Source organism: Agelaius phoeniceus, chromosome 4 (assembly GCF_051311805.1).
Source record: "Agelaius phoeniceus isolate bAgePho1 chromosome 4, bAgePho1.hap1, whole genome shotgun sequence".
Classification (NCBI taxonomy): Eukaryota; Metazoa; Chordata; class Aves; order Passeriformes; family Icteridae; genus Agelaius; species Agelaius phoeniceus.
In genome coordinates this window covers 70489795-70507258 of record NC_135268.1, presented here as the reverse complement: position 1 = coordinate 70507258, position 17464 = coordinate 70489795, and the positions used below count along the sequence as shown (strand labels likewise).

The window sequence follows — 17464 nt, the reverse complement described above, 5'->3', positions numbered from 1 at the left end:
TACTCCTTCATGACTGTAGTCGTTTTGGTAATTTAAGATTTTTTTAATTTGGAGACTTCTTAATTAATGTGTTGATGAGTGTGCTGGGTTTTAGTGTTGGTTAATTACTTATGTACTTATTTCTTGTTGTGAGATATGATTAGGAAAAAGGTAAAGTAGGTTTAAAATTTTAAAATCTTATAAAGAAAATTTTATTAATAGTAACTAAAAGAAAAAAGTAGTAAGAATGAAAATAAATATTTTAGAATACTTCTTTCTTTATATCTTTTTTTCTATTTAAAATGTAAAGAAACAAAGCTTAAAATTTTGAGTTAGTTTGCTATTTTTAAAATAGTATACTACTAAAATACTCAGTGTTCAAGACCAGTGTTTTTCTGCCTTGCATTTGATGTTGCAGTTTCCACTTTGGATGGCCAAATAAAATAAAACCAAAACCAAAACTAGCCAACCAAAACCAACAAAACAACCCCCAAAAAACAAATGAACCACAAATACAAAAAAAAAAAAAACAACAGGAGAAAGACTTCACCCAAGTTAAGTATGGTTTGAAAGAGATAGAATTAGAAAGAAATTCTGCAGTAACAATGGGAGGCTGCCCCACTCAAGCTGTGCAAAAAGATGAGAGTAGGTCCCTTCTGTAATGGAAACTGATTATTTTATTATTCAGAAAGATTTTAATTGAATGATGAAGAGGTCTGTGGTCTCATCTCTATTGCTGTGTGAATCCTGACTCATCTAGCCAAGTGTAAACATCTGCATCTGGGATTTTCACTCCAGCCTTCCTTAGTGTGGAACTCAAGAGCCATTTCCAGAGGGATGAGAGATTCTTATTCCAGGTAGATACTGACAACTGCCTAGATTGGTAATATCTTAAAAAATACACAGGCATAAGCAGGTGAATTAAACCATGTGTACAGAGTCAGAAAGTTTAGCCTTGGGCTTCTTTTGAGGGTTTATATTCATATGGAAGTAAATTCAACTGAGCTGATGTCTAATTTTTTCCTGGACAGAAATTTTTAAATTGCTTATTATAATTTATCTGTAAATTTTCTGTCTTGGTGCCCTGATTTTTTTTAGGTTCTGGAGGTTGGAGAGATTTGTATGTCTTGTATTTTGTGGGTTTTGCCCATTTGACTCTTTTGGGGAGACCAAAAGAGAATTAAGAAAAATAGTCACAAAAACATTCATTAAGTTGTTTGAATTCTTGAACCACTAGGCCAAATCCAAGGAGTGTTTTTTTGCAGATGTTGAGCACCTGCCTCGATTCACTGTATTAATTTTAGGATTCTGATGCAATTTAGGATCTCTAAACTGAGTTTTAAAGGGGAAGTGCTCTGGCCCATCTCTGTAGAAAAAGAACCCATGAAAGACCTCGAGTGCTCCATGGTCTTCCTCACCGAGAAGAAAAGGAATCTGAAATCTTTTGGTCCAGAACCTAGAATTGGGTAGATTGAGTGCAAGACTTAATTTGTAGAAATGAAAGCTCTGAACACTTTGACTCAGTCACCAAACACACCAAATCAATGGATTTTAGGAGCAGCCCTGTTTTTCCTGCTTTCATTCCTAGGGAAATTGCTCAATAACAGGCATCTGAAAAAATTCTGGGGCTTCAAGTGACACAAGCCAGGACTAATATTTAAAGACATGACTAATATTTAAAGTTTGAATTTTTCTGATGCCAACTAAGTGCATCAGTCTAGCCTGTGGCTTAGCATGACTATTTAAATCAGAACTTTATAAGAAAAGAGCCTCTGCAAATGCCTTTTCATTTCACCATACTTCTGCAGTCTATACCTTCATCTCCTTTATGTAAATTCTGGATTAGTGGTAAGATTTGGAGATGTGGTTGAATTAATTTGTTTTGTGGTGGGATGGTTGTCCTGAGGTGAAAAGCAGAGGAACCCTTTGGATTATTTGAGTCATGGAAGATATCAGTGCTTCTGCATTTATTGCTCAGGGAAAATTCTGCCTGAAGTACTGAACTGCAAAGGAAAAGAGACTCCAGGAAAATTTGTAATCCCTGACACAAGTATTTTCTCAAGAGAGTCATAATGGACTTAAACAATTTCAGTTTAAATTAAAAATTTGTCAAGAAGTGATATTTTTTTTCCTCCTTTTCTACAGCTACTCTTTTTTTTTTTTTTCCCATTTGGATAGGACACTTGCTCTTTTAGCAGTGAAAATGAGATTGCCAACATCATCTGCACAGGTCACAGATACATTTGTATGTGTACAGAGAAGGCTCAGAGAAAATATTGTTGCCTACAATTACCTTGGAGGAGGGTTTGGAAGAACCAGATCCAGACCTGTCAGAGTTGCATGGACATAGGGACAGGAAAAGCAGTAAAAAAAAAAAAAAGTTTTCACATGGGAAATACCAATTAGAGATAAGGTAAAAATGTTTTAATTGGAGGGTAGTGAAATTCAAGTGCAGGGTGTGGTTCTCTAGCCCAGAGATGTGAAATTATCCATCTTGGACATACCCGAATTTCAGCAAAATCCAGAACAACCTCATGTAATTCAAATTTTCAACAGGACATTGCACTAGATGACCTCAAAAGGTTCTTTTCATCCTTAAAGTATATTTGCATAATAAAACATGAGTAATAAAAATGAGCCCTTAGAATTCTGAGCAAGATTTTATTCATTCCAATTTATTCTCAATTTGCTGTCATCTTTACTTGTTCTTTCCCTGTGAATTGCAATGGCCTTTACAAATGTTTTTGTTCTGTTCTGGTTTCATTTGCTTCCACTAAGAACAGGTAATTACTACCTGTTTTAATGGTTTTTAATGACATTTAGTGTTAGCTAAAGTTTAAAATGTAATGAACAAATGCATTTACAAATTGTTTGTTCAGTAATTGACCAGGGAAAAAAAAATCCTTCTAGTAGGGGGCTCTCATTACTTACTGAATGTTGTTTAACTATTGATTGGGTTGGCCAAATAAATAGAACAGTTAATAATGAATAATTTATTAGGTATAAAATTGTAGAATTTCCATTAAAAATTTTTTGTTATATATGATTAAGCCATCTGTGTCAGACTGAAATAGAGCTTCCCCTTGAAGACTATGGTGGAGTTTTGATTTTTTTTTAATTGTTTTTTTCTTTTTACATTGCACACTGTTGTAAAGTCCTGGAAAGTGCGCAGGGAATCAAACAGAGAAATGAATGTTTTCAGTGATTGAGTTGATCAACACTGGGAGGACCCTCAGCTCCAAGGGAGAAAAATCCTTTTAGCACCTCAAAAATGATCAATACCTTGAATGGTTGGAGCCTTTATCTGTTTCTACAAGACATAAAATACACATGAAGAACAGCAGGCAAACTTTAGGAAGCAAGGAATAGTTGTCCTGGTATCATCTTCCATTCTACAACAAGATTTTATTTTATTTTATTTATTCTGATGTGTTTGATGCATTGTTTCCAAGACTTTTCCTGAGAAAAGCCAGCTGTACCTGTGCAGCACTTTGATCTTCGAAGTGTCCCTGTGCTGACCTGGCAATCATGATTTTAGAGATAGGAGAGGAGCTGGAGGAGCAGATTTGCCTCAAAAACTGGCAGATCCTCACAGCTGAAGATATGGAGATAAATCACATACAGATACCAGTCTGACACTGGTACAAATTAAAAAAAGAATTTGGGGAAATAGCACATTTCTCAGCATTGTAGTCTTAAGTCCTGCTTTGTGCTGCTTTTCCTTTTGTTTTCCTTGAGACAAAATCAGGAGAAATAGCAGGAGATAACACATTTACTCATGTGAAGCATAGAGTGTTTCTGTGCTTTATTGATTTTTTTTGTATCCAAAGTCCCCTGCATTTTATCGCTGAGTACAATTTCCAGCCAAGCAGACATGACTTGGACTCATTTCAGGTAAGATTGTTAGAAAGACATGATTTTTTTTCTTTTTATTGTACCTGTTCTCTAGATAAAGAACAAAAAGATTTGCTCCTAAAACTCAGGTTGAAAGAGCATTAGATTATTTTGGGCTTTTAAAATGTATTTCTATCTTCACATTACAAGTCAAAACACCAGTTGGGAGCAGGGAGATCAGTATCATAGATTAGTTAGAGATCATTTATTTCCTCTTTTTTTCAGATTTAGCTGCAATTGGATATGTAATGGAAATGTGTACTGATGTTTTTGACAGAGACCTGCCCTTGCTTTTCTGTGACCTCAGGTTCAGACCATGTTGTGTCTTGGGTAGACTTCAGGCATGTAAATACCTCTGTAAATTAGTGTAAATTTCTTTTTTTTTTAAATTTGGCTTGATACTGAGTTTTGGCAGACTTCCTACTCTAATTTTCTTCAGGAATCCTCCTGGCAATATAAAAAAATTTTAGTTATAGCTCAAGTTTGCCTCTCCCATCAGATAGAGTTTGGACTTCATCTTGCTGCAGACTTTTTATCTTGTTGAACGTTAGGTTTAAATCAGTCATATCAAATTCTATTTCCTGTTAATCATCCAAACACTCAGAGAAAATTCCATGGGGCAGAATGGTTTTGAAGTTGTAAATGTGTCAAGTTGTGCCAAGTTCGCTTCAGGGAGCGTTGGAGTTGTGGTGGCCATTAGACAATCCTGCTCTTTGTCCAGGACATTCCACCCTTGCCATCGTCCTCCAGACTTTCCTTCTGTGCAGAATGAGGAGGATTTGGAAGAAAAACATTACAAATCACCATGGCAGGAGACTCATTCCTTTGTTTCTCAGTTGTGGGTTGATGTAGAAAGCGCTTCTTCCTCTACATTCATCCTTAGCAAAGAAAACATGTGGCATAAAGAGCCAAATTTTCCTGTCCCCATCTACAAAACTCCTTTAGCTTTATTCACTGAGGATTTCTTCCTTGTCCTCTAGAGTTTTTCCAGATATTTTGGCATGCAGATTGTTGTGAAATACTTTAATTCAGCAGCAGACTCTGAAAGTCCTGAGACAGTGCTGTAGCATGGAAAAGACTGCTAAAGCAATTGAATTTTAAAAATCCAATGCTGTGTAGGATTGCTTGTCCTTACAGAGGTTCTGGTAAGTGGTAAGAATTGTACTGGTTTGGCATCTTTTTTCTCCTGTGAAATGGCAGATAATGAGTAGAAAAAGAAAATTAAGTGTTTCTCTGAGATTTTTTTGTTATGGGTCAAAATAATTTCCCCCATTAAATTCTGTAATGAATGCAACAAGATATTAATTAAATGTTAAATACCAAGGAAATAACCTACATTATATTTGGTAACTAGATGAATTATTGTAATTTTTTTCCATAACAATAGTATTGGAGAAATAATTTATTCACTGTAAATGCATTTGTTAAATAGGAAAAAAATAGTATCTATCAAAAATTCAATAATGTGTTTTCCACCTTTGGGACCTGCAGGCTAGAGAGACACTAGCAATAATTATTTTCCAGAAAAATAATTAGTTAATTAGGTAATTCATTAACTTTCAGGTGTTTCCAATTGTCTTTTTGTCATTTCACCATTTCACTTGTTAAAATATGAGCTTTCCCATTAAGTGTTCTTCTCAAAGCAAATGAATTAGGATATCATTTTGTCCTTTATCCTTTTGTGTCTGAAATACTAAAATATTTCCTTGGAATAAGTAAAGCAAATGTAGAAATGCATTTCTATTATGGCTGTTTACCTTTTACTGGGAATGTCAGTTCTGGGAGTATTTTTATTTGCTTCTGCTTTTGCAAATTAGCATACAGCAGTTGGTAATGTGTTTTAAAGTGACTATAGTCCATAGAAGACACAAGATATCCATAGTTATTGCTGTGTTTTTGTGCTTTCTGCTGTCCTTGGACGTGGCAGCCTTTGTTTAATACAACAAAATGGGCTTGGGAATCCCCTGGGTTTCTTACCTGTAATTGAAAAAATGCAGATGAGGGTGGTTATTCAGTGGATTGGGCACCTATAAAACACAACTATCCCCAGAATGAATTAAATATTCATCATGTACAAAGGAGTAAGTTAATTGCAGTCAAATGTGAAAACAAATAGCTAAGAAAGGACAAGTACAATACCATTTTCTCTGCGTGGCTACAGATCCATTTTTAACATTATTATGACCACATTACATTCCAGATAAAGACTTCTTTTGAGAGAGAGAGAGAAATTTCCAAGTATTTAGGATAGTTTTCTCCAAATGGACTGTAGCTAGCAAGAGCCCTGTGAGATTTTGAAGTGCCTGAGTAAAACAGCCCCTCAGTGGTGTTGATAAAGAGCAGATGTCTCCTTCCAAAGGGAAGGGAGCATCTGAATAGCAAACAGGCCATTCTTGCATTGGCTCTCTCTAACAGCGTCATGTTTTATGCATGAAATGTGCCACAGAAATGTAAGATATAATTTTATAAATAAGATCTTTTTCTGGCACGCCTCTTGTAGGTATGGATTCACTGTTAATCTCAGCTGAGAGGAAAATGTTCTGCTGCATAAGAATACAATCTGAGAAATCCGTACTCCTGATTTACCATCCAGGGCCATAATTGCATAATTGTAGCCTTATTTTCTCTGGAGACTGTTGATTGACCTTTGGGGTGGGATAAGAGCAACTGTGCCTTGTCTAGGAAAGTGTGAACTTCCTTTGGAAAGGAGGAGAAGCAAGGAATTCACCCAGAATTCACAGAATCCTTAAGGCTTGGCAGTGCCTAAGTCACCCGTTCAAGGTGTACAAATCAAGTCTTAGCCAGGAGTACTTGAGGGGCTACAGGTTTTATTTCAATGTGTAAAATAAATTATATTTTCTCCTCCCAATCTGTACCAAGTGTACCAGACAAACTCTATTTATCAATAGCTCCTCATGCTAATTTTTTGTTTTCCTACCTTTGAAGGTCACTAGGGGTGTTGTTATCAGCCGAGCTGCCTTCCTGCATAACTGATGCCCAGGCTCCCTGAATTGATGTGCACTAAAAATGTCCACTAGTTAATACATATTAAGCAAAACCATCCAATATTGATTTTACAATTTCAAGAAATAGAATCAATCTTTCATGAGTTCTCGTGATTAATTAATATAACTGCTAAATAAATAATTTCAGGTAATTAATAACTAAAATGACCTGCTTCGCCTCTCAGCCTCTAAGTTTTGTTTTATCTTTGTCTCACATGTGGAACTTTAAATATAATCAGCTTTGTTGACATGTACTTGCTGATTTCAGTCAGTGAAAACTCATTTTTTTAGTCATTCACTTGAAAGTGGGAAAAAACAGAGCTGGCTGAATCTTTCCCATAAAAGATGGTTTTTTTTGTTACTGAGGTTTTTAAAGTTTTTTTCCCAGTTCCTCAATATTGCTCTTGCATTGAGAAGAGGACTCAGTATCTCATGATTGTGGACAGACAATAAACTGAATATAATTGAACCTATTTAATCAATCTCCTCCTTTTTGGGTACTCAAGGAGAGATTGCCTGGGATCCTGCAGAGAATAAAGTTCCTCATTGTGCAATTAGGCATCCTCTGCTGTAGATCTGGCCAGAATTAAATCTACATTTGTGGCTTTTAACAGGTATCAATCACTTGCCCTCTGCATGACTTGACACTTTCCCAATTGTTATCTGCAAATTTCCTCAAATGAGTGACTCCCTTTCCAAGTTTTAGAAGAAATATTAATATTCTGAAGCCTCCAAATGCTTTCTCCAAGGCCCCACTGTGAAATTCACTGCTGAGCACTGTTATTTATTTTTGTGTGTTTGTGTACTTCTGGAAGCAGCTGCTGGAGAATCTGGAATCCTTCTGTGTCTGTGTCTTGTTAGTTTTGTGTCAAGTGAGTTTTTAATCAAACTGTCATGTATTACTAAGCAAAAGACCTTTCAAAGATCCAATTATACCCACAGCACTATTTTAAGTAATTCAAAGTTTAATCATACCAAAATATGATGTAGGTTACTTTGAAAATATTTTAACCCACACAACCCTTTGTTTACCACTAACTGCATTTCTTGCCTCTATTTATGGAGTCTGCCACAGACATTGCATCATTTAATTTGGGAGTGCTGTCAGCTGAGCTGGCCCATAATTTCACAGGTCATTTTATTTTCATTGCTCAAATTTTTAGATAGACTAGAAACTATCTACAATTCTTTTGATGCCTTCACCCACTTTTCAAGGTTTATTAAAGTCAGCAGTAATAATATAGAACATTCTTAAACAACCAGCTCTTTTAAAACTACCCATTCTGTATCCTTACTAGAAATACAGATTGGTTTTGGTTTTTTCTCAATTTCCCTTAATTTTTAGGAGTATTTACCATTATAAATATGAAGACATCTCTGGAAGTTAGATTTTCTCCTTTCTAAAACATAAATTATAATTTTTCCCCATTACAGCAGTGTGACAATGCAGGGAGAACATCTCTTTTCATGGCTTTACAGTTAAGGACAAAAATTTCCAGGTTTATTCCCTCCCATTTCTTCAGCTATTTTGTTATTGCAATTGCTGGTTATTTTACTTTGATTATGTGTAAAAGAAGCAAGAAATCTTGATTATCTCAAGATTCTGGAAAATTCTGCAAATAGCAGAGGAAAATTGCAGGACAGCTGAGAAACAGCTCAAAAACTCCTCAAAACCTGAAGGATCTTCTCTAGAGGGAGGAAAACCCTGGAATTATACTCTTGGCAGATCTTTTCCAACCTTAATTATTCTAAGTGACCAGGTGCAGTGCAGTTATTCTTTGGTTCTTTATGAAATTTGAATTTTCCTCAGCATTTACTGAGTGTCATGGGATAGTCACCTAAGTTTAGCTTTTTTTTTCCCCTAAAAGCAGGCAAACATATTTTTAAAGAAGACTAAGCAGGAGGACACCATTACTTTGTGCAGCAAGTCAAAGTCTCTGTTGGCTGTTTGGACCAAAATCCATCATTATATCTATAATTCTTTGTGTATTTCAGGGAGTAAAGGTTGCCTTCTGTATTACTATGAAGTAATTTTCCTAGTGGTGCTTTAATTTGAGATGTTAATTTTCCTTCTTATGATTTTTTTATTATTATTAGCATAACCTTTGGAAAAGTGCACAGGTTTTGTAGGGAATTAACACTCAGGGCTTGATTCACTGGTGCCTCATTCCAGCCTTGTGTGGCAAAGCACAGCTTCAAGCTGGAGCAACACGGTGGTGTGGGAAGATCCAAATGTTAATTGGGATGATGTTCATTCAGTTTAATTGTTCTTTGCTGAGCCATGATACAGGCAAGGAGCTGGGAGCTGTAAGAAAATCATGGGAAGTGCTTGGGTGGCCAAATTGGATGCATGGAATGACCACCAGCAGATTTTGGAGAGCACTCACAGCCTGTGATGAGGTTTTATGTCTCTTTTCTGGTTCCAAGACTTGGAAGTGTTTTACAAGATAAGTGGATATTAGGGTTAAAGACTGAGTATCTGCATCCTAAAATGTGATTATTAATGGTGAAAGCAGGGAGCTTTTATCTACTCTAACAGCATACTGAAACTGAAGAGAGTTAAAATGGCATCAAAATACAAAACCTGGTTTCCTAAAAGGTGTCATTGCAGCTTGCATCTGAGTGTGAAGAAGTGGAAGATTCTGCACTCCCTCATCACTACAGTCCATAAAATTACTAATTGCTGTGTTCAGAGGTGTAGATTGAACTGTGTATGGGTTTAAGTATCTAATTTTGGTGCCCCCTCATTTTAAAATGATTCCTTTAATTATTCTGTTTCTTAATATATGTAAAACAGCTTTTTGTGGTGGAAAATGTGAAACTGTTGGAAACCTTCAGCAACCAGAATTCATTCAGGAATGTGCAATAGAGGCTCAATCCAGTCAGTTTATCCACACTGATTATGAAGTAAACACTATTTGATGGTATCACTTTATATTCAATATCAATCCACCAGTGTTTCAAAAAGAATAATTTAACAATGAATAATGCTTGATTGTAGATCTCTGTAGCAAATTAGAATATCCTAATTTAATAGAGTGTGATCTGTTATTTGCCAACAAACATACAGATTGCCTTATAAATCATGCAGCAGTGTGGTTATAGAATAACACTAGACTGGATTATATTTCATTACTCCCTATTGAACACTCATGTTTCTACCATGTAATGTAATTTTCCATCTTTTAACTTCGTTTCTTTTACTAACAGAAATACAAATTAGTCCCAGGGAAAAATATTTACTAGGGGCAGGCAATTAACTGTGCATTTCAGGGAATGGCACCACGGACGTGAATGTCATAAAAATGCTTTTTTTTGGTTTTCACCTCAATATATGTAGCTGTTTATGTATTTGATGAACTATAATGAGTGTAAGGCCAGAGCACAGGAAATAAAACAGCCCAGGTAAGTATAGATTAATGTGGTTTCAAATATAGGCTTTCTGTAATGTCTGTTTTTGTTCGCATCAGTCACTGACCCTTCAGAAGGAGATTTCTCCTGAACTCTTCTGTTAATGATGCAAAATGCTTGAGGTGAAGTATGGTGTGGCTTTTGTTATTGCCCTATGACTGTTTGTCATTGCTCAGCATTTATATTACACAGCCATGTGCTCCCAAAATAGGGAGCAGGAAAGGTTTGGAGTGACACAGGCCGTTTGTACTAATTAAAAATAGCTAAAAATTTACTGAACTGTGTGGGGTAGAATCAAAGAGGTAAAATAATACTACATCCCATATCATTCCTACAGTCTGGGAAAGGCATAGGTAATTGAAGCAGCTTCCATGGTGTATTTGAAAGGCTTTACCACAAAAAACATCTATCCCACTCTTGGGTATTTTAAGAAAGGGATAATTGAACATCATAAGTAGTAACCTGGCTTGTTACAGTCCTTAGTGGTATATTTTTAGGATTTATTACTTTCAGAATATCCACTTGGATCTGGCGAGTACCTGATTGACGTTGTGGAACATTGAGGCATTGCCTTGGAAGTCCCCATTATATGTTGGAATCCTTTTGAAAATTTTGGCCAGGGGTATGTACTTCACTTCAGTGTGTGATGGAAGCTTGCTGACTGGGAGTCCCAGTGTTTTGAAGCTCAGCAAGCCCTTGAGGGCTCTTACATCCTGAGGACACCCAGGAACCTCAGGCAGGTTCGTGCATGGGAGAAGCACAAAGGCACAAAAAGCCTGGTAACCACAAAGTAACATTCCTTGAGACCAGAAGTAACTCACACATTACAGGAGCTGCCAAAACCTGCAGTTAACTGTCTCATCTTTTGATTTCTGTAGGGGTTTCAGAAGCTCCTTTCATCTTTTCAGATGGGATTCTTTAACAAGCTCAGTGCTGGCCTCACACTGTTCCTGTAGACATCACTGGGGGGGTTATCCTGGGCTAACAGGAATAATTAGAACAAACTGGAACACTTGGGAAAAATCCCTGTTGACCTGTTTTGCAGCTGACACGTAACAGTAAATTTTTAAAGGTTTAAGTAAGAAGTAAAGGGGTTTTTGTGAGAAAACAGAAAACTTCTTAAATTGTAGAAAAAGAATCAACAACCAAAAAAACTCACAAACAGACAAACAAAAAAAATCAACTCCCAGACAACACAAGCTTTTCCTTTAGCTTATTAAAAAAATGTAATGTGAGGCACCACAGTCTTACCTTTCCTGTTCAGTGCACAATGTTGCCTGTGCTGGATACTCCAGGGTACCCCGAGGAAGAGGATTTGTTCCATCTTTGATGAGATCTGGGAGGATCCAGGCTCCAGTCAGGAAATGGCCCAGTGATCCAGCCGTGGAATAACCTTGCTGTATTTTGCTTTGGAGTAACCTTGCTGTATTTCATTTTGTTTTCTGTTTTTGTAGCTGGACAGTGCCACTTCTCTCATCCAGGCAGCTAAAAACCTGATGAACGCTGTGGTCCTTACAGTGAAAGCATCATATGTGGCTTCTACTAAATATCAGAAGGTCTATGGCACTGCTGCAGTGAACTCTCCAGTTGTATCTTGGAAGATGAAGGCCCCCGAGAAGAAACCTCTAGTAAAGAGAGAAAAACCAGAAGAATATCAGACAAGAGTGAGGAGAGGGTCCCAGAAGAAACATATTTCCCCTGTACAGGCCTTAAGTGAATTTAAAGCTATGGATTCATTCTAAACCACTGAGCTTTACCAGGAGGGTTTTATATTCTTTTTTGTACGCATACCTGCCGACTTGTGTGCGTCTGGCATGGGGAGGGGGGGACAAAGTGACAATTTGCATGCGACCTGAGCCTCTATTCCAGTAAATAACTCTCTGCAGTGCCCAAAATTCAGGGCGTTGCCTTCTGATGTTGAGTGGACTTAACTCCAAGCTTCCTTTTTAAAACTAAACTATCGCATTAAATTGGCCAAAGAATTTGCGTCACGGGGGTGTATACGTGTGGAATAAATGATAAATTCAAGTCTAAACCCCGAAATTTTTATGCATGCAAGAAACATTAGGTTGGCAGGTATATTAAGTGAAAAATAATAAAAAAAAAAAAAGGAATTGTAATGGTAGACCATAAAGCTTGTATTGCTTCTGTTGCAGTGCAAAAATGTACTAGCCAATATGCTTCAATGTGTGGCCCAATAATTAAATGATATAACTTTTAAGTCATCTTCATTATAGTATGTGAATTTTTAAAACAGATTCAAACTAATTCATCTTAAAAATGCTTCTTTTGAACCAGATTTTGTTCTTTATATTCTAGTAGTGTTATGACTGCTCACATTTCAATTAATCCCATTAATATGACCAGAGGTTTACTTTTGCCAATTGAATTCCTTATGGTGGAGTATGAAGCACAATATGGTGATTGACATTGCCTTTTATATTATGATTATTATTATTCTGATTATTATTATTATTATATTAGTAATAGAAGACCTGGTGGTGGAATGTTTAGAGACACGGAAACTGACAGTGTGAGAATTTAGAGGCAAATATGTAGGTGTAGCTTGGATTACAGGTATCTGACATACCATTGTAACCACTAACTCAATAAACTCATTTAACCTTGGAATCCTCAATCTGGCTCGTCTCCTTTAATGCACAGCTATCTCCTGAATTACAGGAGATGTATAGAGTTACTAATTCTGCTTTGTGCTTCCTTTCTTATTCTTAATTTTTGTGAATTTTCTCATTTTTTAATAACCAGAATAAGCCAAACATGGTCAGTGAGTCAAAACCAGAGTTTAAATCTGAGAAAGGTTTAACCCTCAATACACATGAGATGTATGTGTCATGAAATTATTTGTTTAAATGCAACACCTCAGAACAATCATAAAGAGAATTCAGTTCATTCACTTGTAAGGTTGGCACTTCACAATCTTGGAATCTTCTGTTGTGCCATGCTTTACAGGCCTGTACAAAGTCCACTGCACAAATATCTACTTTTATTCCCTTTTGACACCAAGAGTTACTTAATTACAGAGCCTTTATTGCCATTATCAAAAAGGCTGGGTGTATATATAAAAGAAAACAATGAGCATCTATTAATTTTTCTTGTAATTAGATAATCAAGTGGAACATTTGTGGCCTCACAGGGGATTTGAAACACTGTGATAAACACTGAGTTCCAGCAATAGTGACAAGTGTAGCCCTTGCAGAGTTTTTGAGAGATGTTTGGATGTTGTCTCAGATACGCTGATTATTCCTCAGAATAGCAAAGCACCAAATTTTGTTCTATTGCCCTCCTACACAGTCTATGTAAAGAAATGTACTCTCAGAGGTCTTTTAGGAAATTACTATTTCTGCTTTCTTTGGTTGTACTGTGTAATAAAAGCAGTTGCCCAATCAGAGATGGAGAGTGTAGGCATGACCAAAATTTGAGATGTGGGGAAGTCCTTGCAGAGCTTTCCCTACAAAGCCCTCGAGTGTGACATAGACTGACATTGCTTGTGGTAATAATTAACCTCCTAAAAGTAATTAGGATCTTTACAAATGAGGCTACTGAGACAAAAGACAGATACAGAGTCTAAAGACAAAAATAGCAAATATCAGACAAGTAAAAATGTCCTGGCAGGCTGCATGGAAAAGGAAAATAGGCAATTTACCATGAAGAAAAGCAATAGCCCTTCTTCAGAAGTGTTTTCCTCTGAAACTCTGATGGATTAACTCAATGGTTGCTTTAAAATGATGCTGTTGCTCTAAAAGGCTTCTCAAATTTGGAAAAGTTTAGAGGAAAGCACGGAGTCTGATGGATCCTGTGAACATGTGGACTCACCTGTGCTGGGGGCTCCATGGATAAAGATCACAGTGAAAAGAGTTTGGGACCAGCCACTCACTCAGAATAGCCACTGTGTCTGTGAAATGCTCCAGGAAAATCAGTCAGTGAGGGAAAAATCCAGAGGGATTTTGGGCAAATTAGTCCATGGCCATTAGAGTCCTGCTTTTGGAGGGATGGTTTGCCTTTTGTCCATCTATGCTCTAAATATCTTCATGGCCACACAATAAAATGTAGTGTTGATACATTATAAATTAATGCACATGAGAAAATGAGCCAGGAGCCAACCAGGACGTGCCAGTTCAGTGCCCAGCTCGTGTAGTAAAGCCAGCAGGATGAGGACAGGTTTGATAGAGGAAAATATTGGGTGCCTGTGTTTGAATTGTTCATGCAATTTTCATCCACTCATCTGAAACAAGGGATGGAAAAGTGCATGGAAAGATGAGAATCATTACAAAACCTGGAATTGCTGTCCTGCAAGGAGAGACTAAATCAGGTAAGGCACCAACAGTTTTGAACTATATGTGCTTTAAGGTCCCTTCCAACCCAAACCATTCTATGATTCTGTGAATCTAAATAAGCAAAAATAAGCACTAAATCTAAATAAGCAAAAAGTAACCACTGGCCCTTAGAACTCAGAAATCCAGTGTTACAAAGTGAACTGTCAAACATCAAGTTCAATATTTAAAAAAAAAAAAAATCTTAAAATAAGTGATTGTGAAATTCTTTTTCACAATGCCGTAATTGCCACAATGATAATTCCATTAACTTCGCCAATCAAGAATTTATCCCACAGAATTTCCATCTTCAAATCTTGCAAATCTTACAGATCTGGAAGAATTTTGAGTGTAGTATAAAGGGTAAGCATAAAAAAATAATGTGGATTTTGTAAATCCTTGAGACATTGCTCCATTGAAAAAAGGGAACTCCACACTTCTGCTCAGAAATCTGCAGCCCTTTCTCATGACTATCACCTTGGTTCTCAGCCTAAATGTGTGGGTATCACACATCTTCCTGTGTACCTGGAAAATGTTCAAGTTGTACCAGAAATGCAAGAGGAGTGAATATATTTATATATTTCTTAATGACAGAACTTAGTTATTTTTAAATAATTTGCTTCCAGCTGATAAATATGCAGCAAATGACTGTTTTGAAGAGCAACATGAATGTCAGAGAGGCCTCCCTGAGCTGGAGACAGTTTCTATTGGTGGTTTCAAATTCTGTGGTCGCTCTTCCTGTTATTCATATGCCAGGCATTGTATTTCTCTGTGAGAATTAGACACCCAAGGTACAAAGTCAGTCAGAAATGTCTGTAGCTTTTCACCTGTGGCCATGAGAAGAAGGCTAGAGAAAATTTTTAGCTTTTTATTTTGATAAACTTCCCATTTGATAAATTTCATATTTTGGCTTTCCCCTTTTAATAAACCATGGGAAAATGACCATGAAGGTATTTCAATTTATAATACACATCTTCAGCAAGGAGACAGTTCCTGAATTAAGAAGTCAGAGAACACAGAAAGCTGTAGATAACTTTCAAAATAATTTTCCTAAGGTTGTTTTTTTTTTTCCCTTACTTGTTTATTTATTATAATGACAATCTGAAAGTGAGGAGTTATCACAGCTAAATCTGTATTTTAGGTCAAGAAGCTACTGAGCAGGTTGTTACTACAAAGGAAGAGAGGTTTGAGGTGTAGCAAAATAACTTAGTCCATTGCTCAGACACAGAACTTTTTAATCCTTCATTCCCACTGATCTCAATCTCATTATTGAACTCACACATACATTTAAGTGCCTGGCTTCATATGAAGGATAGTTTTCATATGTTTAAAGCTGAACAAATGAAATGTTTAGACAGTAAGGGAATGGGGGATAAAGCATCTGCAGAAATTCACTTTGATCCAGTGATTTCCTGCTACACTGCCCTCAGAGTCTGAAATGCTGATCTGTAGTTCAGCTCTTTTACACCTTAGAAAGAAGTGGACCAAGGTGTGGAAACCCAGAAGGAAACAGTCCCATGAAAACAAAAATACTGTGTGGATATTTTTATATCTGGTGCTTTGTTCTGTATCCCAATGACAGCTGGCCAAAGCAAAGTTCCTGAGTCTCTCTGAAACTCGATTTTAATACAGAGGATGGCTATTTATAGACTTAAAATGACATTTCTCTGTATAAAAATGCAGATTTCAGTTGGATTTTCAAGCAAAAATTTAGTAGGTTTGGGGTTTTTTTTAAATAAACCCCCTGGTATGAATCTGAATTAAAGGCATGCAATGGAAATAAGTCAATGTATCTTTTTTCACTCTTTTTATAAATACACAGAATTGTTTTTATAAACAACCCTTCAGACCAGACTGGGCTGTTCATTAAATTTGTCAGGTGATGAATATGTGTGTGAAGAAGGAAAGAAGCTGGAAGAGACAAAAAGGATAAAGTTTAATGGTTGAAACTTCATCAGGAGCTTGCCCAGAAGGGAAGGGTCAGGTCTGAAGCTGTGTCCAAGGGCAGGCACATTATCCCACAGCATCCTAGCAGGAATTCAGGCCCCTCAGAATCATCCTGATTCTACTGCTGAGCTGCACCTGCAGAAATCAGGAATAACCAAGATTTTTTTCCTGTTTCTCACTGAATGACCAAGTGCATCCTCAAGCGAGGGTTCGCACATTTCTCTTGCTTTAGATATTTTTCCCTTTATGACTCAGTTAACACCAAGTTATGGAGAACTTGACAGCTTGATAAAAGCTGTGGGAGGTAGAAATGTATTTTCATGCTCTAGTTATACCTTTAAAGGAATAAATATTTAATTACTTGAGGAATGTTTCCTCCTTTTGATAATGTTGGGTGAGGTGTCATAGGTGAGTAGCTGTTGCCCAATCTTATCTTCCCCCTTTGGGCAAAATTTCAAAGTTCCACTGTTGTTTGGTAAGTCCTGAATAATAATGGGCTTGAAAAGAGTGGAATCATTGCAGAATGTGAAATGTTTATGCTTACCTGCTTTATCCCAGCTCACTAAAAATTAAACATAAGGAAGAAAGAGAGATAAAGTAGGGTTTCCAAAGCCTCCTAGAATATTCAGAGGTAATGACTCTGCTAGGAGGATGTGTTTGATCTATTATTTTCTTTTCCTGAAATATTTAATGCAGAAATTATTTAAAAAAAAAAGGTTCTTTGGCCTGCATTTTGAGGAGGTCATATTAAATTATCTTTATGGTTCTGTTTTCTCAGTGAACCATAGAATTAGATGCTAGCAGGAGGATAAATGAAAACAAAAATCCACTTTTAAATCTTAATCTCTCATAACCTACTTGACTATTTTTCTATAACTGTGACTGTTTTTAATTATG

General features: G+C 36.6%; 1 protein-coding gene across 2 annotated transcripts in view; it reads left to right on the top strand.

Moving 5' to 3' along the window:
• CTNNA2 (catenin alpha 2) overlaps positions 1-12927 on the top strand; it is a 478672-nt gene extending 465745 nt beyond the window's left edge. For both annotated transcript variants that reach the window (XM_054632611.2, XM_077177858.1), the window contains one exon: positions 11744-12927. In XM_054632611.2, the coding sequence (XP_054488586.1) occupies positions 11744-12031 (288 nt within the window). In that variant the 3' untranslated portion in view covers positions 12032-12927. The remainder of the gene's footprint in view (positions 1-11743) is intronic.
• The last annotated feature ends 4537 nt before the right edge of the window (positions 12928-17464 follow it).